Here is a 25,837-nt window from a genome sequence, read left to right as displayed (position 1 = left end):
GCAATATGATTGGATCCGATATTCTCGTATCCGGACGAGAACATATGGGCGACTCTCGCACCTTCGCACCGACCGGTGCGCGCGATAAGTAAGTGGAATGGGCCTGGATCAAGACTGGCATGGGTGGCAGACGCCAAAAGTTCCTTTCGTTGTCGTTATCGGACATCTCCACCACTGACGAGTGACCCTGAATTCCTTATCTCGAATTGACCGTATGATTCTGTCTTCTCTCATGGAAGTACCATGTGCTGCGAGACGTCTGTTGCGATGAAAGGGGTTAGACCGTTTCTTGGGTGAAGCCACAAGAGGCCCTGCGTTGCAAATGCTTGGCTTGGACAGATAAGCAATTTCGGATCAGATGGGTGGGATTGGCCGGAACATAGATTTCGTTTCGCTTTATATAGATATGCAGGTGTTTCGAGCGACTGGTCGTGCGATCGTCAAGCTGCGACTGATTCAAATCGATTGATATCACAGAGACCAGGACCGACCGGCGCGCCCTTCCAATTTCCAGTTAGAAGAGGTACTGATTACATCTCCGCTCACGACCCACCGAGAACTGCCTCAACACCACTGCCAAAGATGGGACTACGATTCCGATTACCGAAATTCCAATTGGAAGTCGAAGGAGCGGCAGGGCGTGAAAAGTCTTTGGAGAACGACGATCTGTTACCTATTCCAGAGCACAAGCGGTGAGTGTCCAGCGTGAGAGCAGCCATATCACGACTCCTGGTGCATGTTGAGCTGGTGCGGCATGCTTCGGTTCGGCGGGGGCAGGAAGGCAAGGAGCTAATGTGGCGATTCTCTTCCGCAGAACATGGAATTTCTGGACGTTCAACATCTTCTGGTTCTCTGCCGTCGGAACCGTCGCCAACTGGCTCGGAGGTGGTTCATTCTTGACCGTGAGTCTAAGTCCTTCTACAGTGTCCCGAATAGCCGCGCTGATACATGCGATTGATAGTTCGGTATCACGGTGTGGGATGGTATACTGTGTAACTTTTTCGGATACCTCCTCATCTCCTTCTTCATGGTCATCAACGGTCGAGCGGGGTCTGTGTATCATGTGAGTCGGCGGTTTGAACACACCTGAGCCTGTCTAGGGCCCGAACTTGTCGCTGACTTGGACTGCGGCAGATCGGTTTCCCCGTGTATTGTCGATCCTCGTTCGGGATCTACGGATCCTTCTGGCCGGTATTCAATCGAGCACTCTCCGCCTGTGTCTGGAACGGCGTCAACACCGTCACCGGCGGTCAATGTATTTACATCTTCCTTCACGCAATCTTCCCCTCCATCGCACGATTGCCGAACAGCATGCCTAAGACTTCCGCCTTGGATTCAGCCCAGATGATCGGTTTCTTCCTATTTTGGTTCTTCACCGCGTGTGCTCTTTTCCTCTCAATCCCAAAATGGAGGTTATTGATCCATGCGAAACTTGTAGCTTACGTACTTAGTTGTATTGGTATGTTGGCGTTGGCGCTACATACGAGTGGAGGGGTCGGAGGGACTTTGACGGCGAAACCAACCGTTCATGGGAAGGAGAGAGTGTGGTTGATCGTCAGATTCACGTTGTTGTCCGCTGCGTCTTGTTCGACTTTTGCGAGTAACGCTTCGGATTGGCAGAGGAATGCGACGAGGCGTAATGGTGCGATAGCTCCTTTCTGTCCGCGGATCATCCTGCTGATGCCGTATGTGCCGCAGACCCTATCCTCGGTCAGATGTTCGGTTTCCCTATGTCCAACGTGAGTCAGTCTCCCTTACGTAGTACATCGCACTGGCTCACAACCACCCACAGTTCATCACGACGCTGTGTGGTCTCATCGTCGCCGCTTCGTCCGAAAAGGCATACGGCAAATTGATCTGGTCAGTCCATCCTCCCTGATTAACCAACCATCGTCATGAGCTAACTCAATCCTTCTCACTTCGTAGGAACCCACTTACATACCTCGACAAGATCCTGACTGAGAATTACAACCCCGCCACACGAGCTGGCGCAGCCATCATCGCAGCAGGATTCGCCTACTCCGCTCTATTCTCCTGTGTGTTCGAAAACGTCTTACCGGCAGGTAACGATATCTCGTCTTTGGCTCCAAAGTACATCTCGATGAAAAGGGCTTTTGCAATTTGTATGATTATGACTATTGTGTGAGTGTGGTGGACAGGAGAAGTGCTCTCCTAGCTTCAGTAAAGTGTGAAAGAGCGAGCAAGACTGACGAAATACCTTCACTTAGCATCAACCCCTGGTACCTCCTCGGCTCTGCCAGTATCTTGTGAGCACAACTGCACTTCTTAGTCTCGCCAAGCGTTACTGACGATGTCCCACCCCGCAGCGTCTCCTTCATCTCATCGTACCAAATCTTCCTCTTCGCGATCGTCGGTGTCCTCCTCGTCGACTATTACATCATCTCAAAAGGTCGATTAGATCTCGCGTGGTTGTACACTGCCGATCGACAGGGACCGTATTGTGAGTGGCGGGCTGGTAGCGTTACAGGGGGGCAGTGCTGACGTGTGCTATTCGATCGTTGCAGGGTACACATACGGTGTTAACTGGCGAGCTATAGCCGCGTATGTTGTCGGTGCAGGTGTCAACTTTGCAGGATGTAAGTGTCTCTTCACTGTTACTTCTCTTGACCTTGACCTTCCCTCTGAAATACAGCTGACCCTCTCCCACCTTCTCGTAGTCCTTAACAACATGGGTGTCAAGGGGTTCTCTACCGGAGTCGTCCGTTCATTCTACTTTGCATTCATAACGACCGGTCTCGCCTCTGGACTCACCTACTACCTGCTCGCAAGATTCGTCCCTCAGACAAATTACAACCTTTACAAGGGGGAGAAGTTCCGAGAATGGACTGAGGAGGAAGTGGAAGTTTATGTCGCAGGGAGTGAATGGAGGAAGAATGGTGGTGTACCGCCTGTCGTTGATGAGAGTGGGGACAGTCCAGAGTCGTTGGACGATGAGAGAGATGAGAAGAAGATTGATGGTGTCGCCACGACCGTCCTAGAGGCGTAGCTTGACGCTGTTAGGAGCAGGTGATCAAGGCGTTGCTCGTGGGGAATGACAGTTATCTGCGACGTTGTAAGGGATGGATACAGGTTAGATGGTTGTTAGCGACAGAGCTGTTTCTCAGCATATTTCAGTGTTAGATATTCTTGATTAGAAGGCTAGACGGTTGTTCAATGACAAAATTGCTTCTTAGCGAGTTTTAGTACAGTTGTTCTTGGTTAAAAGGTTGTCGTGTCCTAAAATGCATAGTTCTATATTGCGTGAGATTATAGAAGATCGTGATCGACGATGTATTCTGCGAAGAGCGGAGAGAGCGTGTTAGCTCGCTAGAGTGAGTTGAATGGGCGATGGTTTGTCTCACCTCGCGTCGTCTCGAAGGCTGCAAAGGTACAAGCAGCAGCTGGGATAGCTCGGAGCAAGGAAGGTGATAGACCCTTGAACAGGGCTCGTCTACGACAATCAACATATCAGCTCTGTACATCGTAGCAACGCATCGACAGAGCTCGATCCGCGATCACTCACACTCCACCTTCTTTGACAATCGCATTCATCTCCCTGCCGACATATCCACCCTGAGATAACCATCCTCCTCGACTCGGGGGCAGATGACCGTTCTGCACTCTCGACTTTACCACGTCGAGGGGATAACATGCGAGCCAATAGCAAAGACCTCCGATAGCGCCTGAGGTGAGAAGAGCCCAGACGGGGAGCGGGTCGGGGGAATATCGTTTCGTGAGCCATCGTTTGGACGTTTCGTACCCTGCGCGGTGACGACATTAGCCAAGACTCGTGATGGCCGCAGAAGGGCAAGGAGAGAGCGGTGAAAAGAGATGTGAGCGTACCAGCATAGAATCCAGCATAAGCTGGTATCTCCCTCATCACCGTGACCTATCCCACAACGATCAGCTTTGCACCTCACCTGACTGAGCAAAGACAAGAACTCACCCAATACCCTCTCATAATACCGTCCCTCACACCGAACTGTCTCCACATATCTCCAACTACCGCACTCAGTCGTTTATCTCCAGCGCCACCGTATTGTCCCTGCATACGGATCTTGAACATCTCGACCTGCGTGCGAAGCGAACCACTCGTTAGCACGTACTATGAGGTCGAAGGAGAAGAAGGAAGAGACGAGATTAATGGGCGCAGACACCACACTCACCGGACTGGCCAGAACCGCATTGACAGCACCTGCCATAGCACCCGCCGTCGCTACTTGCGGCACAGACAAATCAGGATACGGCGATACCAACCGTCTTGATGCGCCGTACGCCGTGAAGAGGAGCGAATTGACAGCGGCTACTCCGAGCAAAGGTGAGAGCTACGACCAGAACCCAGATACGTGAGCTTACAGTGTATGATTACCAGGAGTTCGGACTACTCACCATCCCCTTGTAGAGTGCTAAGAAACCTTCATTCTTGACTGTCACTTTGAAGATATCGAGGGTATTCTTGAACTGTCCTTTGGGAGCTGTTTGAGCTCGCTACGAGGGCGTGTCAGCTTGATCAAAGAACGCATTCATGAGCTAGCTCACCGTTTTGAGTGTGTCTAGCGGCTATGAGGTAGATCTATATATCAGCAAAGCTCACATCGCAGCATGCTTATCAGATGACACACCTGTCCACTCAAAACTTGCGATGCACCACCAACACTGCCCGATATCAACTCGATCGCAATATCGTTCCTCTTCTTGGGCGGTGCTGCTTTTGGCGCATGATCGGCAGTCTCCACGGCCACGTAGGCAGGGGCGAGTTCTGACATCGTGTGTTGGGGGTGTTGAGGTGGAATTGAAGGAAAGATAAGAAGGGTGATCGCGATTTTTGGGATATCTTGACTCGCACGTCATTTCATTTGGACGATTCGGAGATTGATCGGTATTCCGAGATATCATCCTTGGTCGTGAAGTCGTCAATAACTTGTCGTCTTTCCTCTTTCTTACTTGCATCAATACACCCACACTGTAAGACAACACAGGCCCATCATGCAGGGTGAGTTCAGTATCAGCGTTGCTAGGAATACAGCGTCATCGTATGAATCGCGGGCTTATCGCTGATCCCACAACAGGCCTCGTACATTATTCGGATGACTCGTCCCCTGAACCATCCACCTCTATCGCCGGGCCATCCGTGAGTGGACAGACTGTAGTCGATGAGAACACTTGATCACACTTGGCCCTTCTTTTCCTCCTATCCTACTTCTTGCTTCTCGGGGCATAATCATCGCTTTGGCTTTTGGCGTGTAATCACCTTTGCGTCGAGGAACAGCGGCTAAGAGATCAAGTTTCGACAGGTGAGTCAGGCTATGCTGGATAGAAGAACGAGCTAACACAGTCGCTACTGATCACTCAGCATCACCTTCGACGTCAGCGACTCCGAAAGGCAAATCAAAGCCTCCTTCTGGAATAGTACTCACCCCCAATCAGATTGCCGCAACGCAACGTCCATCCAAACGACCTCGTCGATCTCCCCAACCTACCAACAAGACCGACAAAGCCACCTCATCGACGAGCAATCAACCTGAGAACCTCACGCATACCGCTCAATCAGATCTGCCCAAGGCATCACGAGCTGAAGTGGATAAGATCATGGCGGAAGCTAGGGTGAAATATGGCTCGAATTTGGAAAGATTGAGCGAGGATGAGACTTTGCAGATGATGATCAGGCCTAGTCCGATTAATGGGGTGGAAGATTGGGGTATACCTCCAGAGGTAGATCCGAACGAAGCGAGTCCCCAGCTCAAGGTGAGTCTGATAGTCCCAACTTCAGCTGTGCGGTCCTCGTCTTCGACCAGAATAGCTGATGCGTCTCACTTCCAGGCAAAGGTGGAGAACTTCTTACGATTAAAGTATGAGCGAGGGGAACATATTAACACCCGACTACTATCCTCGTCATCGTTCGCAAACCCTCACATCTACTCCAAACTTGTGCGTGTACATCTCTTTCATCGCTGTCCATCTACCCCTTGACCTTCCATCTCGCCGTATCTTTATGTCGACGATACTGATCCCTGGATGCAGGTCGAATTCGTATCCATCGACGAACGAGCTACTGCTTTCCCTTCCTCTGGCTGGCTCACACGACGCAATCTCGAATCGCTCCTTCCCACATACGGTCCCTCCGCTCTATCCTCTGCCCAGAAAGCAAAAGAAGAAGCTGTACGTGCGAGTCAGGCGATCGGGACGAGAAAGGAGATCGGGTTCGCGCCTGCCAAGCATAAAGAGAGGGATGAGAAGAGGCGTGAAAGGGAAAGAGAGAGAGGGAGAGATGATAAGAGGGAAAAGAACGGAGCGAGTTGGGACAGGAAGAGGGATAGAGATAGAAGATGAGCGGTATGCAGCGAGTAGTATGTGAGCTGTGACGCCCCCTCTCCTCAACAACATATTGGGTACCAACAATCGATGAATCCACAATAAGATATCTATCTACTTACACCCTAATCACATGTGAAGGACCTTGGCCTAGCTCGTGGTGAGAGTGGTCAACTGGAAGGTTGTTGTATGACTATCATCTGCCCTGCAACTAAAGGGGAGAGCTGGATGGATGCGCTTAGTCTTGCACGTTGACAAGGAACGGCGAACTGGACTAGGCGGCTCAGTATCATCGTAACAATCAAAACGAACAACACAAAGTGAATGAGAGTGATACATGCGATGAGCTATGCTAATGTACATTGTCCGACCTACTGTCCTTCCTTTTCCCTAAACCACTCTGAAACCTTACTAATACTTAATACCGCATCGGTCGAGACACTCGGTGACGGCGATGGCGAAAGGACGAGGGATGATCGCCCTGAAGTCTTCGATATTGAGACTGAGTTTCTCGTCAGCACTAATTTAACAAAAAGGAAGAAATGGAAGATACTCACCCACTGATCTCGAAGGGGAAACCAAGGGCCGAGTCAACAATATCACCATCAAGAGCGAAGAAGTTTTGAGCGATGCTGGAGACACCGGGGTCGTCGGAGGAGAGAGCGGCGACGAACACGGCGGGTTCACAGTTGTCGTTGAATTGGTAGTGGATCGAACCTTGAGGGAAGACGGTAGACTAGGGGGTGTGTCAGCGAAGTTCACCAAGATGGGGGGATAGAGGAAATCCAGAGGAAAAGCCAACTCACCTCATACTGAGTAAGGTTGGTGGCGAACTCCATGGTGAAGCCGTTCTCGAGAATGAAGCCGGATCGGACGGGGCATGCGACGCTGTATAAAATGGTCAGCGTGGTCAAGGCGAGGAAAGGTAGAGACTTACGGAGTGACAACGGTCAATTGCTCGCTTGCTCGAGGGTGAGTGTGGGGTCTAGAGGCAAAGTCAGCGGGGTCGAACACATTATCACGAAAAGACCACTCACGTGTTGAGACCACAAGGGTTGAGGAAGCCGACGGTAGTAGAAACACCGAGGTTGGTGAGGCTGAAGCGGAGGTTAGCGCAGTAGGAAAGACGGATGATTCACTCACATGGGGAAGTTCTTCTTGTTGGAGCCGACAGCTTGACCACCTCGGCCGGGGATGATGGCGGGGTTGGCCTAGACAAATGTAAGTCAGCTCGGTCAACGGAACAAAAAGAAGGCCAAGATGAAAGATGAGAAGTAGAAAGAGACTAGGAAATAAAGGGGAAGAGGAGGAGAAGACGAGAACGAAGCAAACAACGAAGACAGTGAAAAGGGGGGAAAGGCAAAGAAGGAGGAGACACTCACCCCAGGGTTAAAGTCAAAGACCAAGAGATCTTGGTTGTCCCTGGTCTCATTGAAGATGATTGTGAATCGATCGACAACGGTTGGTGCGTCGATGATCCTCTCGAGCAAGTCGGCAGCGATGACGGGGTTGGGCTCGCGCACCTCGGTGGCGGAAGGAGATTCGGGACCAATGGTCAAAGTTGGCTCGTATGAAGAAGCGGTGTAGGTCTTCCACTTGTCGTCGTAGGTCTCGGTGTAGGACTCGTAGTCGGTGCTCGAGTAAGTCTTGTCGTCGTAAGTTGTCGTCGAATAGTCCTTGCCATCTTCGTAGTCGTAGTCGTCGTCGTCTCGAGCGAGTCGAAGAGGTCGAGGAGCGGCGAGAAGGGTAGGAAGAGCGGCGAGGAGAGGGATGATGATGGCGGTTCGCATGTTGGCGATGGTGAAGTAGTAGAGTGGGTAAGTAGTAAAGAGTGAATAGCTATTCAAATTGATGGTGAAAGATGAGGAACGAAAGAGAAATCAGAGATACAAATTGAGAGGTTTATATACCTCGACGACTTCGCTCCAGCTCGTCGTCAAGAGCTGCCGGATCCGAGTGGAGATGCTGTCACCTTCCCCGTCGTCCCACGAAGTCACCGCCTTTCGGGCAATGTTGAAGAACGTTCGTCGGAATATCTGTATCGCTATCGGCCACAGTGCCCGAAGGCGAAGAGGTGAGTCAACTGATACCGAGGCAGTCCTGCAGTGCTTAGTCAACTCATGCAGCTTATTGGGGGTGGTCAAGCGGTGTTGCTGAGACAGAAGCATCGCCTCGTAAAGAGATCTTGAAACAAGTCACGAGGGCAAAGTCAGTCGCGTATAGTCAGACGAAGGGATCCAGGGTCCTGGTGGATTCCAGTGAAAGGAGGTTTACGACGCCGTGACAAGTCCAGTCATTTTGTCTCATTACATGTTCGCTCTGGTACCCAAAGACGTGATCGGATCCGAGAGAACATGATAAGAAGCCTCCGAAAGGATGTTAACAACTCTGTGGATATAGTCCTCACGTGCCGAGGGACATGCCGTGCCCTCTTGAGAAGGGACCTTTTGTGGGGTGGGGTCGATTTGCCGATAATCACTCCAGAGAAGTCTGAGATCTGTTGCTAGAAATAACCCCATGCCAAGAACACACCCGTCACGTTGAGTCAGCTAGACACAACAGACCGAGGCAATTGACACTCCGCCCCACTTGTCGCGACGTCATGACAAGGAGTCGCGAGGAGATCCGAGCGTAAAATATTATATCGGGGAACACTGTCCTTGCGGGTCGTACACCTCGAGAACGAGGCCTATTATATATATATCTTTACAACGTCCACGTCCACGTGCCTATTCGTGAGGCCTCTTACACACATACTTGTTCCCTTCCCAGCACCCAGGCCACCATGTGACGCCACCTTCACTGATCAGCACCTCTCTCGCCTCGTCCATCGACCAACTACCCCTTCGGATCAGCACGAAGCCTATTGCTCAGCCAGCCGCACTCACCTCGGCTGCATCCGCCAGTCTCCACCCATACACGACGCCGAATCTGCCTCTACAAACTTCTCCAGCCCCTTGCCCGATATCAAAAAGTCACCAGGCAATCTCACACCATCCCAAGTCCGCTCCGAAGTCCCTTCTCCCAGACCCCATCTATTGAAACCCGAAAGCACCTTGTACGTTCTCATCCTGGTCTGGGGGAGAACATCTGTCCAGCTCCACAAATCAACCTCCCAGAAGGGTGTTCGATCGTCCTCTGTTCGATAGCTGTGTAAGAAATCCTTGAGACAACCGATGAAGATGGAGATGTACTCGGGCCAACCCCATACTTCTCCCGATTTCGAGATACACCCATCGCTCTGCTCATCGCCGCCATGTTCCCAAAACCCTTCCTCTTCCGCAGCCGTGATCCTCCCGGTGTAATTTCTATTATTGGGCAGACCACGTCTCAATCCCGCGGTGATCATCTCTCCCAAATCACCATTATCCCAATCAGTCGAATGTCTTCCATTGTCCGCCCAAGCCACCCATCTTCGAAGGAATGTCCATCCACCGGGGGAGTTCTTCACGAAATAAGCACAAGCGCAGACCTCCCCGTTTCTTCTATCGTTGAAGATCACATCGACGTTTTTACTTCCTTTCGAGGTCGGATCGATCCAATGTCGAAGATCAATGCTGCTATCCGCTACTAGGGTGTCCGCGTCGGACGCAAAAACCCATTGATAACGTTTGAGGTATTTCGCTACGCTCGCGTGTCGTCCGCTCACCAGATGTCGATCGTCCACGATCACTTGGTGTTCGAGATGGAACGGTATACCCTTGTTTAGGCAGTAGCAAGCTATTTGGGTGAGAAGGTCGCCATGTTTGGTGATAGCGGAGGGAGTTGCGATTATCACCCACGCAAGGAGAGGAAGGGTTCTTGGGTCAGGATGGGGCGAGTAAGGGGGGATAATCTCAAGACCCGGTCCAGACCGAGCGAAAGGAGTGTCCACCAATGGGAAGGGAGTGGAGTCTGAAGAATAGAAGTATCGGTACGAGTTGGCTGGGGGAAGGGGATGTCAGCTAAGCATAAGTGGGGGATGAAAAATAGCCTACCGAAGAATGAAAGGTGGATGAGAGCAGCAATGACAAGAAGACTGATGACGCTCGCTGCGATGGTGAGTCGCCCCCGACCATATTTGTGGACAAGCTAAAGCATTGTCAGCCTAGGATGATAGGCAGTAATTAAGGAAACGCACCGAGTTCAGAATTGTCATCACGGATGGGATCAGACTCCCTCGAGGTGAGAAGGATGTTAACGCTCAGAGCAGGGTCGTATTGCGACCTAATGTTGCCGCCCTGCTCAAAGTCGAGGTGCTATCGACGAAGGGTGCTTTCCATACGTCGACGATGCAGTGAGTAAGTAGCATTGTGAACCCATTCATTCCCCATGTTCTAAACTGATATCCTGTGGTTATACCTCTAGCCCTGAAACTGTCGCTCCCGTCGTGCCTGTACCGGGCTACGACCCTGGAATGTCACTCGAGATAGTAACCGAGAGCACCTGATTACCGTTATTTCCTCGTTCCATTCCTGCTTGGCGAGAATATGTTCGTGGCGCGATGAATAAGTGCTGACATCTGTCCGTTGACTGTCGTAAAAGGTGGCGGGTGGTCTGTACCTATCGAACAACGTGACATTACTGCGAATGAGCGATTCCGATCCAGGTCTTTCGGAAAACTATGTCCGCCCGGACCCCGAACATTCTCCATGGAGATACCTCCGAGAGGCTTGTTCACCCTTTCTTACAGGAGATCGATTGCGCTTACTCCCCATGTAGACTAATCAGATTCCGGCAAGGTACGAAAGAAACGATCACCGACAGTTACGGACAATGACCGAGTTCTTTTTTTCGACGCGAAGGACGCATGGATCACCACACGTATATAACTCGACGGTAACGAAACGTTGACAATGCTCTTCGTGACAAGCAACAACACGCAAACGCTAGGATGTTGTTTCTAACGACGCTTCTCTTACACGCACTCACGCTCCCAGCGCTAGCAGCGCCCTCACTCGTTCCGAGATCGAAATGCGATCCATTAGCTATGACCGCCGCGTTGAAGCGAGGCGCGGGGATCTTGGGTGAGTGCGAGGCGAGTTTCATCACATATCAGGACGGTGACACTGATGCTCAACCTGACTGTGCTGGTAGGATCTTACGAGAAGTGTAATACCAAGACGTGTAGCTGGATGTCGAAATATCCAGACAACACCCTGATCACCGACATGAGTATACCAGGGACGCATGATACTGCCACGGTGAGTGTTACAGGCCATTACAGAGAGAGCTGGGCTGATGCTTGTGATGCGTGCCGCAGTGGGACTACACCGAGCTCACTCAGTTGAGATACATCAAGTCGACAGGGTGGATCAACCCCGCTATCATCTATCGGTGAGTTTGCGGTTTCAACTACGCTTTCAATGTAATACAAATACTAACTCTCGCTCTCGCTGCACCTGTGTAGCTGCCAATCCACATCCATCTTTCAACAGCTCAATGCAGGAAATCGAGCGTTCGACCTACGAGTTGGTTTCGCTCCGAACGGCAAAGATCTGATCTTCTATCATTCCGAGGCGATATTAAACTTGGACGCGAGGTTGGATGATGTGTTGTATGGGTTTTACAGGTTCTTGGATGAGAATCCGACAGAGACGGTGTTGCTGAGTGTCAAGGTGGGTCTGACTGCTCCGCTCAAGCAAGAAATGTGCGGAGCTCGCCTTGTGGACGATCTCACGCTGACTATGCATCATCTCCTCTGGCAGGTTGAGAACAGCACGTTTGGTACCACTCAGCAGATCCAGCAGAAGCTCTATACCGTCCTCACCGCTCCGCCCGCTTCTTCATACATTACCACTACGACATCGCTATCTTCCAAGCCTCTTTCGACGCTGCGAGGGAAGATCGCCATCCTTCGTCGATTCAGTGTCGACACGTTACCCTCCTCGCGACAGGCTCTAGGACTCGACCTATCAAACGGATGGAACGATAACGATCCCGACTTCAGTCTGGCGTACTCTTCCACACCAGCGGAAGTCGCTCATATTGAAGATTACTACGAAGTTGGAGGTCCGATCGGGGTGTATCCTCACGTTACATCGAAATACAACGTGACCACTTCGCACATCGCCAAAGCAGCGACGAAAGGGGAAGGAGAAGGGTTGTATATCACATTCGCAAGTGGTGAACAGGACTATCAGCTCATCGTTCCGAGGATCATGGCGAGCGGGAATATCTTGATCAAAGGGGTGAATGGGCGATTGAAGGATTGGCTGGTCAGTGGGAAAGGCAAGGGTCTGAAAAAGAAGGGAATCATCTGTGAGTGCAACCTGTTCAGAGATCAGCTTCGCGGAGAAGCCACACACCAGGCAGATCGGGAATCAGCTCTGTCGGTGCGGTTCGCGTTAGAGGTTAGGGGTTTAGGGAGGTTAGGGGGATGGGAGATCAATGTGCTGATGTGGAGTGCGGGGTAGTCACCGATTGGTACGCCGACACACCAGGGCTCATCGATGCTATCATCGCGTGAGCCGCGTTGTGCGACACCCGTCCAAGGAATGCATCTTACAACGAGAGGTACTAGGGAGGCTGTAGCTGTTTGATGGACGAATCATCTTGGGATTCCAGTAAATACACTAGACATGGATACATTTTCATTTCGGATGAAATACAGTCGACTATAAGTGACGGTCCATGCGATACACTGAACTCTACGCGTCCATCTCAAAGAGGACGATCTCACCCCTTCCTGCACCCACATTCTCCAACCTGACTTCTTCTCCGACCTTTCCACCTCTGATGAAGACTCCATCCCCTTCACCCAGAGTCGTCTCCTCTCCGCCTTTGGAAGTGATCTTGACAAGCGGACCTTTACCGTCTTTCTTCGCAGCGGAAGTGTTGAAGCCGGAGGTTTGGACGAGTTGGACGTAGACCAGTTTCTCGTTGGGGTTCTGGGACGCGGCGGTGGGCGGGACGATGGTGTGGGTAACTGAGGCAGAGGGGGATAGGAGGGAAGCGTAGAAGTGGAGCGGGGAGTGGATCTGTGGGAGTGTATGTCAGCGCAAGCTCAAGAGACAACGAGGAGAAGCGAGCTTGAGCGGAAGAGGGTCATAGGGAGACAAACTGGATAAGAATGCGCTACTCACCGGTGTCACACTTTTCCCCTCTCTTTCCTCTGAGACGCCCTCAGCTCCCAATGGCGCCACGATCAACTTCAACGTGTCCTTCTTCTCCTCATCGGTGAAATGTCTCGTATAATAACCGGGTGTCAGGCCCCTCTGCCATGGCAACGCCCAGATCTGCAGGAAATGCACTTCTTTCGAAGGATGATCGTTGTATTCTGAATGGGCGATACCTTTACCCCCGGATGTCATCTGGATATCGCCTCGGACCATGGTTTCGACGTTTCCCATGGAATCTTTGTGCGACAGCTCGCCACCTAGTCGGATTGGCAGGATTTGTCAGCAAAAGTGGTGCAGCGGGAAGGAAGAGAATAACTCACTGATGATGTAGGAGAAGATCTCAGCCTCTCGGTGAGGGTGTGTAGGGAATCCCGTCTTGGGCTAAGAACGATGATACTCTATCAGCATGGGAACAATAAGAGATGACTAAGCTGGTCACTCACCGCCACTCGATCCTCGTTGATGACTCGTAGCGCACCGAAAGATTGGTTCTCCGGGTCAAAGTAGTCGGAGAAGGAGAAAGTGTGGAAGGTCTAAGCGACCAAACGCATCAGTACATGAGCCAGTCCATAACGTATAAGCCAAACTCACCCTTAACCATCCGTGATCTCCCCCACCTCTCTGCTCCGAAGGTCGATAGGTGAATTTCATCTCGGTAAGGTTGTGGTTGATCGCGGAGGTAGTGAAAGTGCGGAACAGTGTGAGTCTCCTTAGGAGGTGGGTCAGATGCTGTTGTTGTTGTAGGTACAAACTAGTTATGATGGCGATGATAGCAGTGAGCAGTATCGCTCGTAAGGTGAATGGTGACACTGTGATTGTGTATGTGTAAGTTTTGGAGAGAGAGAGCGAGTTGGAATCAAGATGTCCGAGAGGGCTCTTTTATACCTCTGAGGATGGAAGGATTGATTATGATTGTATGCCCGTTTAACGATGAGAGAGATTAGTCAATGGATTATTTACGGACAAGTCCCAGCGGAAAGAAACCAAGCCGGTGGAGGTCAGGATGGAGTTTCCGCTTTGGGAAGGTGAGTTCCCATTGACATAGTAGATCATCGCAGATGAGAAAGGTTGATCAGCGATATGCAAGGATGTGGGATCATCTTGAACATGCTGGATGGTCATGCACATGCATAGCCATAGACCTGCTATTGCTACTATCTACTGTTGTGATATGAGCTGTCGCTACACCAAAGACTGTGCACGGGAAGCAATCCCCCACCGTACGAATACGGTTCAGTGCACTCACACCCTGTCAACTTACCCTACGCACCCTGCTGATCTCTTTTCAGGCACATTTCCAGACGCGTCCACTTTTGTTGTTGAAAATGTCAACTAGTCAGCTTGCTCCACGCGAGTTTACGGTGAGTTGATGGGACTAGACTCATTGACAACAACGATAGAATAGAGCTTGTTCTTCACATCGTCTTCTCATACTTATCAAGTGGGTAGAGTGGTGCACCTGCTCAAGCAATCACTTGTATCGTCAATACACTTTGACTCTCGGTGATTCACACCTTCACATTCGTTTTCACACCCTCACATTCGTTTTCACATACACACATACCCACCCACCCACACACCCACCATGCAGTCACATCGTGCGAATCAGCCCACACCACCTCCACTCATCCGTCATTCCTCACGAACCACCTCGAGCTCGACAGTATCGACCATTCACACTTCTTACACTCAAAACTCCAATCTCATGCCTCCTTCTCCACACGGTAATGGAGGGTTGCTAGCTTCACCGACGAGTATCGGCATGGGTTTGAGAAGTGCTAGTTTTTCAGGTGCGAGTGGGGGAGGTGTGCCGGGCGGTGACGAGGTGGACAAGCTGGGATACCTGTACTCGTTGCGAGTGGCGTAAGTGCTTCCCTATCAGAGACGAGCTGAGCTAACTCTGCTCTTAGGGTGTTGCACCACCACCTCGCACTCCCGCCACCACCACTGCCTTACCGAATGTCATCAGCTTCCTCGTTCTCATTCGCCTCGACACCTCCCATCCCTCCCATGCCCTCACCTCCTCTCACCGGTACCTCTCCTAACGGCTCCCGCTTCACTTTCTCTTCGCTCTACCCTTCTCCCAACGGAGCTGGACCGAAAACACCCGACATGGCAGGATCGCAGACCCCTCCTACGCCAGGCCGACGCAAGTCATCAGGCTTTGGACTCAGCATGGGCAAACACAAGTCGGATGCGGACGTTATCAAGCTGCCAAAGGAGTTCCTCGCGGAGTTCTGGGGGACTCTGGCAAGCGAGGATGGTGATCAAGGGTGGAAGACTGCCGTATCGGGATTCCTGAGTATCATCAAGAAGGGAACGAAGACGCCGTCGGGTTTGAATTTGAGAGAAGTGCCGACGTTGCTTGAGGGTGAGTCGTAGTCTTGCGAACTGCTCGCTGACGTGGTGCAGCCTTCACCGCCAGTGTCCCTGCTCCTGGACCTGGTTCTGCTCCAGTCCATGTTCACCAATCCCACCTCCTTCAACTGCTTTACAACTCCCTCCCCCGCTCGTCGTACTTCTCGCCCATCGCCAAGCCGCAAGCCGAGAAAGACCGCGACTTTCTCTTCCGTCTTCGTGCAGAAGTCCAATCGTACATGCTCGCACCGTCGCCTGATCCTGGAATGGACCACGGCTCGAATGGCATGGCCAGTCCGACTCTCTCCACCCCGAAACGATCCCCCATGGGAGCGGGAAGGCGAGCTTCTAGCACTCATTCGGTCGAAGGGGTTAAGCGAAAGCCGAGTCCTGTGTGGGATGGCGACATAACGGAGATGATTGACACCGTCGCTGCGGTCTGGGGCGTGAGGAAGGATGTCATGGACAGGGATGTGATGGACATCAAGGGGAACAGGTCGATTGAGCAGGTAAGCGCATAGGTCCACCGGTACGACTCAAGCTGACATAGCGCAGATGTACCTGTCCGATCTCAAACGAGCCATGTCTACGCTTTCGGCGCAGCCGCCCCCTCTGACCCCGTCTCAGAAGAACCGCCAGGCATTCCTCGCCCAAGCACTCAGCGGTCTCATGAAAGATTTCCCCGATCTCGCCATGCCAACCTCTCCCAACGAGTACAACCAATCACCTCTCTCCCCTACCTCTGCATACGGCCCCGACACCACCGGATCGTCCTTCTTCACTCCACCGCGAACCGTCGAGATCTTTGGACGACTCACGCAGCGAGCGGGCGAGGCTGGACACAATCCTAGGACCCGGGACTTGGTCGAGAAATGCAGAGAGATCTGGGGTATATCCAGTCGAAGGGAGAAGGAGAAAGAGATGGAGGGGCTGTTGCAACGCTGGGGTGATAGTATCGGGACGAAGGATGAAGTTCCATTGGCTAGGCTCATTGCGGAAGGAGTCAAGTTGATGAGCTTTGGTCTGAGGGATGGGGATCCCTTGCCTCCAGTCTTGACCGAGCTGCTGGGGAATCTGCTTTCTCTCGCTACAACCAGCCTTCCCACGATCTTCCCTACGACATCGGGTCTGCCTCCATCCCCACCGCCCTCTCTCCTTCTAATCTTCAACGCCGCATCGGAGCTATTCAGTGCTCAGCCTGAAGCGGCCAAGGCGTTGGAGAATGCAAGTGACGAGTTGAAGGGGGGAGCGGTGGGCGAGTATGTCGAAGCGGTTGAGCATCTCACCGGTGGGATTGGCCAAGCGGATGACGGATTGAGGCATATCGGGGAGAGCGGGAAGGACTCGATGGTGGAAGGGTTTGAAAAGGTCGCGCTGTGGATGGAGAACGAGATTGCGGGTGTCAAGAGGGTTTGGGGCAAGGGACTGGGATCGTGAGTGCGGCGTTTGCGTGCAAGACTGACCCTTCGCAGGAGACTCAACCCCGCGGCTATCATCATCTCCAGACAGCTCCCTCTGTTCCTAGCCGAGCTACAAGTGCTGGACAAGCCGCGAGGGGCTGCGTCAGACGTTTTCACGCTGTACGAAGCGACGGGCAAACTGCTGGACTACTGGGATGACCTGTGCCCTACTCAAGAACACGGCTTCGAACTCGATGCGTTCTTCGAGCCCCACGTCGAGGCGTGGTTAAGGGAGAACGAGGTGAACAAGGTGCACGACTGGGTGTCACGAAGCGTTGGCATGGACAGTGTGAGTGGGGCTTGAGTAGGTGGAGACTGTGCTGACACTCCGTAGTGGGTGCCCGAGGGTGTGAACAAGCATAGTCAATCGGTCATCGACCTGTTCGAGTTCATGCGAGGATCGGCGCAGGTCATCCTCCACGAACTCCCCTTGAGCGAGTACAAGCGGGCTATCTACCTGATCGATTACTCAAAGGTGAGTCATGATTTGAAAACAACGCTGACGACAGACTGTATCCGCTGCGGTGACACAATACGCGACGACTGTCTCTGCGCTCTTCCAGCACGACCTCAGCCCCGCCAAGGCATCTACACCCACGTTGGAGATCCAGAACAAACTTGGTAGTAAAGCCGGATCATGGTTGGCAAAGGGCCAACAAGCGGTCAAGAGTCTCGAGAGGAAGAAGGTGGATGGGTTTGCAGTGCCACCAGCAGTGAGTCCATCCGTTTGCGACTTCGCTGACATCTAGTCATGCGTCAAACTCACCGATATGGGCGCGGCACAAGTCAGTCTCGAAGACCTGGTCTACGCGATGGAAGCCGAGGAGACTGCTCGAATTGTCAAGCAACACAAGTTGAATGGCGCTTTGCCGGACAAAGCGTCGAGGCATGTGTTCACGATCACGATCTTGCGGGGGGACAACTTGCTTGGCAGGGGGTTGAGCAAACCCGCTGATGGGTTCGTCACAGTGGTGGACAAGGAAACTGGGGAGAGATTGATCAAGACGAGGACGGTTCTTGGTGCGGAGGATCCGAGATGGTAAGTTGAAGTTTCCCTGGGCTGTGCTGATGAACCCAGGGAACAATCCTTTGAGATATCCGTTGGCGCTGTCAAGATCCTCGAGCTGCAAGCGTATGATCGACAGTTGGTCGGCAAACACGACCTTATCGGAGTGTCTTCGTTCAAGCTAGACCCTAGAGCTTTCGCCGATATCCCTATTCGAGACGTCGTCCTCCCTCTCAGCCCAAGGGGTACTGTTCACGTTCGAATCAGCATGGAAGGTGGAGAGAAGCACGACGTGCAGTACCACCTTTCGGTGGCGAATCGGGCGTTGGAGCGTGCCGCCGCGGACATGTCTCGAGAGCTTGTCGATAAAATGGGAGAGTTTATCAAGGCGCAGCTGTCCGTGACAACGCTGCAGACGTTGACCAAACCGTTGAAGGATAAGAAGAAGGCGAAGACGGTGTTAACGGAGCAGGATATTGAGCAGAGTCTGGGACCGTTGTTCGACTACCTCAACGAGAATGTGAGTGATGAGATGCATGGGTATCGCTGACATTAATAGTTCTCCGTGTTCTCGGTCACGCTCACGCACGACACGCGAATCAAGCTCATGCTGGCGATCTGGCGACGGATCATCGACACGCTCATCTCGTTGCTCGTCCCTCCGCTCTCTGATAAGCCCTCGACGGCACACGCGCTTCCCTCGCAAGAGGTCGACGTGGTGTTCAAGTGGCTTCAACTCGTCAAGGCCTTCTTCAATGCGTCTGAAGGGGGAATGGAGCATGGTGTGCCTCTGACATCGTTGCAAGCGGGTCCATACAAAGATATCATCATGTTGGGGCAGTACCTCGACCTGCCCACACCCACACTCAAGGAGAGGTGTAGCGCGGCAGTACGAGCAGCTGGGAAGAACGGTGTGGTGGGTGGGATGCGAGGGCTTAGATTGGACGATACAGGCAAGGAGGATGACAGCGAGAGGATGGCCGAGGTGTTATTGAGGATTGCAAGGACCAGGTGAGTGCGGCGATCATACCGCAGACTCAGCTGACATACTCCTGCAGACCCGACACGGCCGACTTCCTTTCACACGAAATCGCAGCGCTCACAAAGTCGCGAGTGGACAAGCAAGCCGGGGTGTTGTAGTAAGCGTTCGGCGAGGTAACATAAGAGCTGATATAGGAGATTTTATACTATGCCATCATGTATGTCTATTTGTGTATACCACGTGCCAGTGGGGTCGAAGTCAGATGAATGTCGAGATTGTCCTGCCGATCATCGACGCGAGTGACGGCATGATGCGGCCAATGGCCGATGGCCGAGGAAACGTTCGCACGTCTGATAATCATAAATAGACGGAGCGGGAGTGGTGCGTTTTCACCACGACCTGCTCTCAACAGCAAGACTCGAAAGATGCCAGTGAACCCGACTCAAGCTCTATCAGCCCTTGATCCTTCCGTCTTGGTAGGACAAGGGAAAGTGGCCATTGTTATTGGATCAACAATCGGTATAGGCGCAGCGATCGCTCGACTTCTCGCAAAGACGGGAAGTTGTAGGCGTATCATTGTTTTTGGACGGAACGAACAGAGAGGGAAGGGTGTGGTCAAGGTTCTGGAGGAGTTGAATCCGAGTGGGAATGGGTTGAGAGTCGATTGGGTCAAAGGTGATGTCTCGTGAGTTTCGGGGTCGTCTTCACAAGTGAAAGGTTGTGATGATGGCATCTGCACGTCCTCACGTTGACTTGAACAATTTGACCACTCCGCTCTGCACTCACTGACATTACTTCTTTTCCAAAGGTTCATCGCCGGGTCCAAGGCCGCCGTCAATGACCTGGAAGCGATGTTGAACGGTGACAAGGTTGATCTGCTCGTAAGTCAAAGTTATGCACTTGACATATCTGGTCTCATTTGACACAATACTCCAGGTGACATGTCAGAACGGACCGCCTACTGGCGTCATCACTCTCAACGAAGATGGGCAAGTGCTTCACTCACTACCTCAGCCGTCTACCACTCAACCAATCGCTGAAGCTGTACCCCAGGGACGGGACAGAATTCCACATCCAAGCATTATCCCGCTTCATCATCACCTACCTCTTCACAACACGTCACCTCCTCTCCCCGACCGGCGCGAAAATCATGGCCGTTGCCAACCCCGGTCTGTCGTATGATAAACTCGACGTGAATGATCTGAATTTGAAAGAGGTCGAGAAGAGCGGGACGAGGTGGAAGGTTCAACTTTTCCTGGATCAGTCAAAGAGGGATAGTACAGTCTTGGACAGTTTCTTCGAGGTGAGCGCCGAGGTCCAGGTCAGGGAATCGAGCCAGAGCGATGTTAGCTGATCCGGATCTGTCATTCTCTCCTTGTTGCTCTTCGCGATAATGTCATCGTCGTGATACCCTTTGCGACACCCTGCTATCCCTCTGTCTCGTACGGTACCATCCTTCGTTCTGATCATCTATCAACATACTCCCTCGCCACCTTGTCCCCCTCCGCTTCGCCTCCCCCCCACCCGCAGGAATTCAACACCCGCTACCCTCAGTACGAATACTATCACCTCCATCCAAGTCTCGTCGTCACTGAAGATTATCAAGTTGGCAAATTCCCTTTCCCATTTGGGTTTTTCGCTTCTATCGGGGCCAAACTGATGGGTTGGACACCGGACGGATATGCTCCTCATCCAGTTTACGTGCGTACCCATTCACTCACTCGCTCACATCGATGACAAGACTTGACTAACCTTGTTGATGCAGATCCTCCTGCATCCCGAGGCGAAGAAGGAGCTGGGAGAGGGGAAGTATTGGCAGTCTTGGAGTTCGGTCTTGAAACCTTCTCCATTGGGCGCTTGGTCTTCAAACAAGGACAACAGGGAGAAGCTATGGGCGAAGCTCGTCAAGATGGTCGAGTAGTGGTCGTATTAGTGGATAGATACCCCTGCTCGTCAGTCTGTACCACATGCAGCTTAATACCCATGCCCAATAATACCATTGTGCAATTCATGCAGCTGCTTTGCCTCGCACATAATTCATTCGTGGATAGCTAAATTACTTCTTTGTCCATTTTGTTACACGCCTACTCGCTGGTACCAACGATCGCAGCTGGAGGCTGGTTGTCCGCGTTCAAACCAAGTTTGCTCTGAACAGCGTTCACTAGACCAGCCGCACCCTTTTGTCCAAACTCCCATCTCCAGTTCCTGAACTCGGCAGGGTCAATACCATGCTCGAACGCCTGGGTCCTCGCACGGATCTGTGCCTCCAACAACTTCTCCCTCGCGAGACTACCCCTGTTCTTGAGATGGGGCAATCGGTCAATCGCATCGATGGCAAGACTGAACCTGTCAGTCTCGTTTCGGATGGCCAACTCGAGAGGAGTGTCGATGTTACCCTTCTCCTTGTATCCTCGGACGTGGATGTTCTGGTTTCCAGGTCGCTTGTAGGTGAGTCGGTGGACCAACCAAGGGTAGGAGTGGAAGTTGAAGATGATCGGTTTGTCATCGGTGAAGACGGCCTTGAAGGCGCTGTCAGTGAGACCGTGAGGGTGATCGACGTTGGAGATGAGCTTGAAGAGGTCGACGACGTTGACGAATCGGATCTTAAGGTCGGGGATGTACTCTCGGAGCAAAGCGACCGCGGCGAGAGACTCCTGGGTGGGGACGTCACCACAAGAGGCAAAGACAACATCGGGGTCTTCATTGGGGTAGGTGGAAGCCCACTCCCAGATGCCCAAACCCTTGGTGCAGTGAGCGATAGCCTCGTCCATGTCGAGGTATTGGAGATGATCTTGCTTGTCGGCGACGATGACGTTGACGTAGTTCTTGCTCTCGAGACAGTGGTTCATCACGGAAAGAAGGGTGTTACCATCGGGAGGGAGGTAGATTCGGACGACCTCGGGTGACTTGTTCGCGACGACATCGAGGAAACCGGGGTCTTGGTGGGTGAAACCGTTGTGGTCTTGTCTCCAGACAGTAGCGGTGAGGAGGATGTTGAGGGATGAAACCTTGGCTCGCCATTCCACCTCGAGACACTTCTCGATCCACTTGCAGTGCTGGTTGACCATCGAGTCGATGATGTGGATGAACGGCTCGTACGAGTTGAGGAGACCGTGTCGACCAGACAGGACGTAACCTTCGAGCCAACCTTCAACAGTGTGTTCGGAGAGGATTTCCATGACTCGACCGGAGAACGCGAGGTTGCCCGCGTCCTCGTCTTCTGGCAAGTACCCAGCCATCCAGACCTTCTTACCAGCCTCGTAGACCGCACCGAGCTTGTTGGACTCGGTCTCATCGGGACCAAACAGTCGGAAGGTTTGGAGGTTTCTCGCGACAACGTCTCGGAGGTAGAGAGCCATGTTGGCCATGCTGGGACCGAGAGTGACTCCGGGCTCAACAGACAAAGCGTAGTCTCGGAAGTCGGGAAGGTTGAGTGATTTTCGAACAAGACCACCGTTGGCGACGGGGTTGGCGGACATTCGCAAGTTGCCCTCGGGCGCCAAGGCCTTGAGCTCGGGAATGAGTTTACCGTCTTTGGTGAACAGTTCCTCGGGCTTGTACGATCGCATCCAGTCTTCGAGGAGCTTGAGGTGCTCGGCGTTGGTAGCGACGTCGGCGAGGGGGATTTGATGGGCTCGCCAGTAACCTTCGAGGTGGTGACCGCTGACGTCTCGAGGAGCGGTCCAACCCTTGGGAGATCGGAGGATCACCATGGGCCATCGGGGTCGGAAAGCCTTGCCGGTGGATCGAGCTTGCTGTTGGTATTGCTTGATCTCCCCGACGGCTTGTTCGAGTGTCGCCGCCATGGCCTGGTGCATGGATTCGAGGTCGGAACCTTCGACAAAGTAGGGTTTCCAGCCGTAACCGACGAAGAGGGCTTCGAGTTCCTCATGGGAGATACGGGCGAGGACGGTGGGGTTGTTGATTTTGTATCTGCCGAACAATGAGCGTCAGCGGGTGCGAGCGCGAGGGATGCGAGGGTGCGAGAGGGGGACCATGTGGGATGTGATGGTACAGGAGAGGACGATGTGGGATGTGGATGTGATCGTGCAGGAGAGGGACGATGTGGGACACGACGGTACGATAAAAGACAGAGCAAGATCAGAGGCGTCACTCACCCGTTCAAGTGGAGCACTGGCAAGACCGCACCATCGGTGATGGGGTTGAGGAACTTTGTCGAGTGCCAAGAAGTCGCCAAGGGACCAGTCTCACTCTCACCATCTCCAACCATGGTAACGGTGATAAGATCGGGGTTGTCGAAGACCGTACCGAACGCGTGGGAGATGGAATAACCAAGTTCACCACCTTCGTGGAGTGAACCGGGAGTCTCAGGGGTGGCATGGGAACCGATACCGCCTGGGAATGAGAACTGCTTGAAGAATCGTCGCATACCCTCTTCATCCTCGGAGATGTTGGGGTAAACCTCGGAGTAGACACCCTCGAGGTAGGATTGGGAGAGAACGGCGGGTGCTCCGTGACCTAGACAACGCATGTGTTAGCGATGTTTTCAGGGTTCAACACACTACCAACACTGAACTCACCGGGGCCCGAGACGAAGAGACCGTTCAAACCGAATTGCTTGATTAATCGGTTGAAATGGATGTAGGTGAAGATCTGACCAGCATCAGAACCCCAGTGACCCAACAATCTCGACTTGAGGTGTTCGAGCTTGAGGGGCTCTTTGAGCAAAGGGTTCTTCTGGAGGTAGAGCATACCGAGACAGAGATAGAGTGATGCTCGCATGTACGCATCGGTCTTTCTCAGCTCCTCCGGTGACAAGGGTGTACCCTTGACGGTGGATCGAGCTGGACCGAATGGTGTGAGAGAGGCAGTCTCAGCTGCTGCGGACATGGTGGTTTGTTTTTGATGGGATGGGTGTGATTTTTGTTGTAGAGTGGATGTGATGGAGGAAGAAGAAGAAGAAGAAGTGGAGCGGATGTAGAATGAGGGCGGCTAGTTATATATGTGTGGTGTTGTTTTTGAACGTGTGTAGCGTTGCACTACTTTCCCATGCTATTAATCGGGGTTGACCCTCCACACTCTCTCACTTGATTACGTCTCTCTCCGAAGCTATAATCAAGGTTAAACACTTGTGGCATTTTACCCCATTAGGTAATTCTCGCTATTCTCGGCGCCCTAAATACCCCGGCGTGACGTTACCGTACCGCTTTTGGCAGGGCATCAGGCGAGCCTTTATGCATTAGGTATACATGGACCTACCGGCGGCATGCGACCCAAACGGTTTGATCCTCCGAAACCAGAAAGACTTACGTAAATGTTTCCGATCTTGTCCGCGTAGATGCGCAATCCCACGCGAGATCAGGCACGCGATGTACGATTCCCGGCTAGTTTCTGATATCTATCGAAACCCAAAGATCCGCATCCGCAATCGTCGGGGATCTACCGCAAGGAAGGGTGGTGACAGCTTGGTTGCGAAGGTTCCGTCCATCAGTTCACGAATCCATTCATCAGCAACAACAAGCGGCACTCACTGGCTGCTGCTGGATCGAATCTATAGGAGCAACGATGCGATGGAATGTCATGTGATGGTATCTTTACGTAATGCCATCCGTCAATCTGATTAGCACGACGACGTCCATGACCAGTTCCGCAACTTCGTTCATCTGCTTAACCGCATAGTGCTCTTCCTTCGACGCACACTCTGTCCAAAGAATCAGCACCCATCATGCCTATCACAGACGGTCTTAGTGAGTGTTTTCCACCATGGAACCCTTCAAAATGACATCTGACGAAGACCACTTCCCAAGCTCCCCACCTGTCTCCCGCCGCGAAGGAAGTCATCAAGTCATTCGGCGGATGGACCGCGTTCTTGCAATCTTATGGACTCAAACCTACCGATGACGATGATGCAGAAGAAGGGAGGTTGATCGCAGAGAGAATGGGACAGGAAGATGAGAGGTCAAAGTGATGGATCAAATGCATTTTGGTGCACGATCTCACACGTTGAATTGCGCATGGATCACCTTGACAATCGTAGTGGAAACATATTGTCAGACTATTGAGCGGAGACAGTCCCATCAAGTATCGCTCTATCAGGACGACTACTAAGAGCGCTTCGTAAATGAGGTTGCATTCCTGCCCATCATGCATGTGCTATCTTTGGTGTTGGTATCATGTACACCATAGTATTTATACCGTAGCTAGAATCGTATTTGAAATGGTCTACAAAGGCTGCATACAAAGTCAATTGGATCCGTGTCAGTCGACGGGATCAGGTTCCGAATTGGTTCGATCAACTCGCGCAATCAACCAACGTCACAGTTCAATCACGTCACAAGTACCGTTTCATTTATGCATATTGTTCTTCAGTAATCTCATCGATACAGCTTAGATAACCATCGACGAGTCTGTCGTCCTTTCAAGACGCTGTAACTAGACCGACGATGGTAGTTCTCCAACGTGGGCGAGCTGACACAACAAAGCGACCTCGAAGGGACGATTTGATTTCCCATGGACGACTCATGGTCACGGGAATATATTCCTGCTGACGACGCGATACATGCTCGCCCCATCGGTTCCCAGCGCTGCACCCTTCGCCAAACCATGCATGTCTTGGAAAAGGTCTGACTGATCATCCACGCCGTCCGTGCCCAATGGG

At 52.3% G+C, this 25,837-nt stretch overlaps 10 protein-coding genes across 10 annotated transcripts; 5 read left to right on the top strand and 5 right to left on the bottom strand.

Moving 5' to 3' along the window:
- Window positions 1-582: 582 nt before the first annotated feature.
- CI109_105430 (uncharacterized protein) lies at window positions 583-3,007 on the top strand (the record flags this gene model as incomplete). The annotated part of the gene is made up of 11 exons (XM_032003331.1): window positions 583-692; window positions 815-902; window positions 962-1,063; window positions 1,135-1,642; window positions 1,699-1,739; window positions 1,793-1,860; window positions 1,927-2,142; window positions 2,229-2,267; window positions 2,328-2,461; window positions 2,526-2,597; window positions 2,679-3,007. 11 exons carry the CDS (start codon window positions 583-585, stop codon window positions 3,005-3,007), a joined length of 1,707 nt encoding a protein of 568 aa, XP_031862189.1.
- A 260-nt stretch (window positions 3,008-3,267) lies between these two features.
- Window positions 3,268-4,766, bottom strand: CI109_105429 (uncharacterized protein; the record flags this gene model as incomplete). Its single annotated transcript, XM_032003330.1, has 9 exons — window positions 3,268-3,296; window positions 3,363-3,451; window positions 3,524-3,761; window positions 3,844-3,889; window positions 3,947-4,072; window positions 4,167-4,325; window positions 4,390-4,488; window positions 4,540-4,560; window positions 4,623-4,766. 9 exons carry the CDS (start codon window positions 4,764-4,766, stop codon window positions 3,268-3,270), a joined length of 951 nt encoding a protein of 316 aa, XP_031862188.1.
- A 220-nt stretch (window positions 4,767-4,986) lies between these two features.
- Window positions 4,987-6,330, top strand: CI109_105428 (uncharacterized protein; the record flags this gene model as incomplete). The annotated part of the gene is made up of 6 exons (XM_032003329.1): window positions 4,987-4,993; window positions 5,070-5,131; window positions 5,270-5,294; window positions 5,354-5,745; window positions 5,821-5,928; window positions 6,022-6,330. The coding sequence occupies 6 exons, from the start codon at window positions 4,987-4,989 to the stop codon at window positions 6,328-6,330; spliced, it is 903 nt and encodes a 300-aa protein (XP_031862187.1).
- A 393-nt stretch (window positions 6,331-6,723) lies between these two features.
- On the bottom strand, window positions 6,724-8,102 carry CI109_105427 (uncharacterized protein; the record flags this gene model as incomplete). Its single annotated transcript, XM_032003328.1, has 7 exons — window positions 6,724-6,814; window positions 6,870-7,048; window positions 7,119-7,200; window positions 7,250-7,297; window positions 7,350-7,409; window positions 7,456-7,523; window positions 7,695-8,102. 7 exons carry the CDS (start codon window positions 8,100-8,102, stop codon window positions 6,724-6,726), a joined length of 936 nt encoding a protein of 311 aa, XP_031862186.1.
- A 939-nt stretch (window positions 8,103-9,041) lies between these two features.
- CI109_105426 (uncharacterized protein) lies at window positions 9,042-10,450 on the bottom strand (the record flags this gene model as incomplete). Its single annotated transcript, XM_032003327.1, has 4 exons — window positions 9,042-9,150; window positions 9,201-10,236; window positions 10,290-10,383; window positions 10,433-10,450. The coding sequence occupies 4 exons, from the start codon at window positions 10,448-10,450 to the stop codon at window positions 9,042-9,044; spliced, it is 1,257 nt and encodes a 418-aa protein (XP_031862185.1).
- Window positions 10,451-11,281: 831 nt separating this feature from the next.
- On the top strand, window positions 11,282-12,760 carry CI109_105425 (uncharacterized protein; the record flags this gene model as incomplete). The annotated part of the gene is made up of 6 exons (XM_032003326.2): window positions 11,282-11,318; window positions 11,389-11,495; window positions 11,555-11,628; window positions 11,702-11,909; window positions 12,000-12,552; window positions 12,708-12,760. The coding sequence occupies 6 exons, from the start codon at window positions 11,282-11,284 to the stop codon at window positions 12,758-12,760; spliced, it is 1,032 nt and encodes a 343-aa protein (XP_031862184.2).
- A 181-nt stretch (window positions 12,761-12,941) lies between these two features.
- On the bottom strand, window positions 12,942-14,063 carry CI109_105424 (uncharacterized protein; the record flags this gene model as incomplete). Its single annotated transcript, XM_032003325.1, has 5 exons — window positions 12,942-13,271; window positions 13,377-13,669; window positions 13,733-13,793; window positions 13,856-13,945; window positions 14,004-14,063. The coding sequence occupies 5 exons, from the start codon at window positions 14,061-14,063 to the stop codon at window positions 12,942-12,944; spliced, it is 834 nt and encodes a 277-aa protein (XP_031862183.1).
- A 934-nt stretch (window positions 14,064-14,997) lies between these two features.
- On the top strand, window positions 14,998-19,376 carry CI109_105423 (uncharacterized protein; the record flags this gene model as incomplete). Its single annotated transcript, XM_065967661.1, has 11 exons — window positions 14,998-15,275; window positions 15,323-15,747; window positions 15,825-16,279; window positions 16,326-17,203; window positions 17,276-17,519; window positions 17,565-17,705; window positions 17,794-17,916; window positions 17,980-18,188; window positions 18,309-18,756; window positions 18,841-19,247; window positions 19,295-19,376. 11 exons carry the CDS (start codon window positions 14,998-15,000, stop codon window positions 19,374-19,376), a joined length of 3,690 nt encoding a protein of 1,229 aa, XP_065823733.1.
- Window positions 19,377-19,425: 49 nt separating this feature from the next.
- Window positions 19,426-21,139, top strand: CI109_105422 (uncharacterized protein; the record flags this gene model as incomplete). Its single annotated transcript, XM_065967660.1, has 8 exons — window positions 19,426-19,435; window positions 19,586-19,599; window positions 19,644-19,903; window positions 20,027-20,099; window positions 20,155-20,207; window positions 20,272-20,521; window positions 20,749-20,919; window positions 20,984-21,139. The coding sequence occupies 8 exons, from the start codon at window positions 19,426-19,428 to the stop codon at window positions 21,137-21,139; spliced, it is 987 nt and encodes a 328-aa protein (XP_065823732.1).
- Window positions 21,140-21,302: 163 nt separating this feature from the next.
- On the bottom strand, window positions 21,303-24,069 carry CI109_105421 (uncharacterized protein; the record flags this gene model as incomplete). The annotated part of the gene is made up of 3 exons (XM_032003323.1): window positions 21,303-23,151; window positions 23,337-23,697; window positions 23,760-24,069. 3 exons carry the CDS (start codon window positions 24,067-24,069, stop codon window positions 21,303-21,305), a joined length of 2,520 nt encoding a protein of 839 aa, XP_031862181.1.
- Window positions 24,070-25,837: the final 1,768 nt, after the last annotated feature.

The sequence above is a fragment of the Kwoniella shandongensis genome, chromosome 10 (assembly GCF_008629635.2).
Source record: "Kwoniella shandongensis chromosome 10, complete sequence".
Lineage (NCBI taxonomy): Eukaryota > Fungi > Basidiomycota > Tremellomycetes > Tremellales > Cryptococcaceae > Kwoniella > Kwoniella shandongensis.
This window is presented reverse-complemented; position numbering and strand designations above follow the sequence as displayed.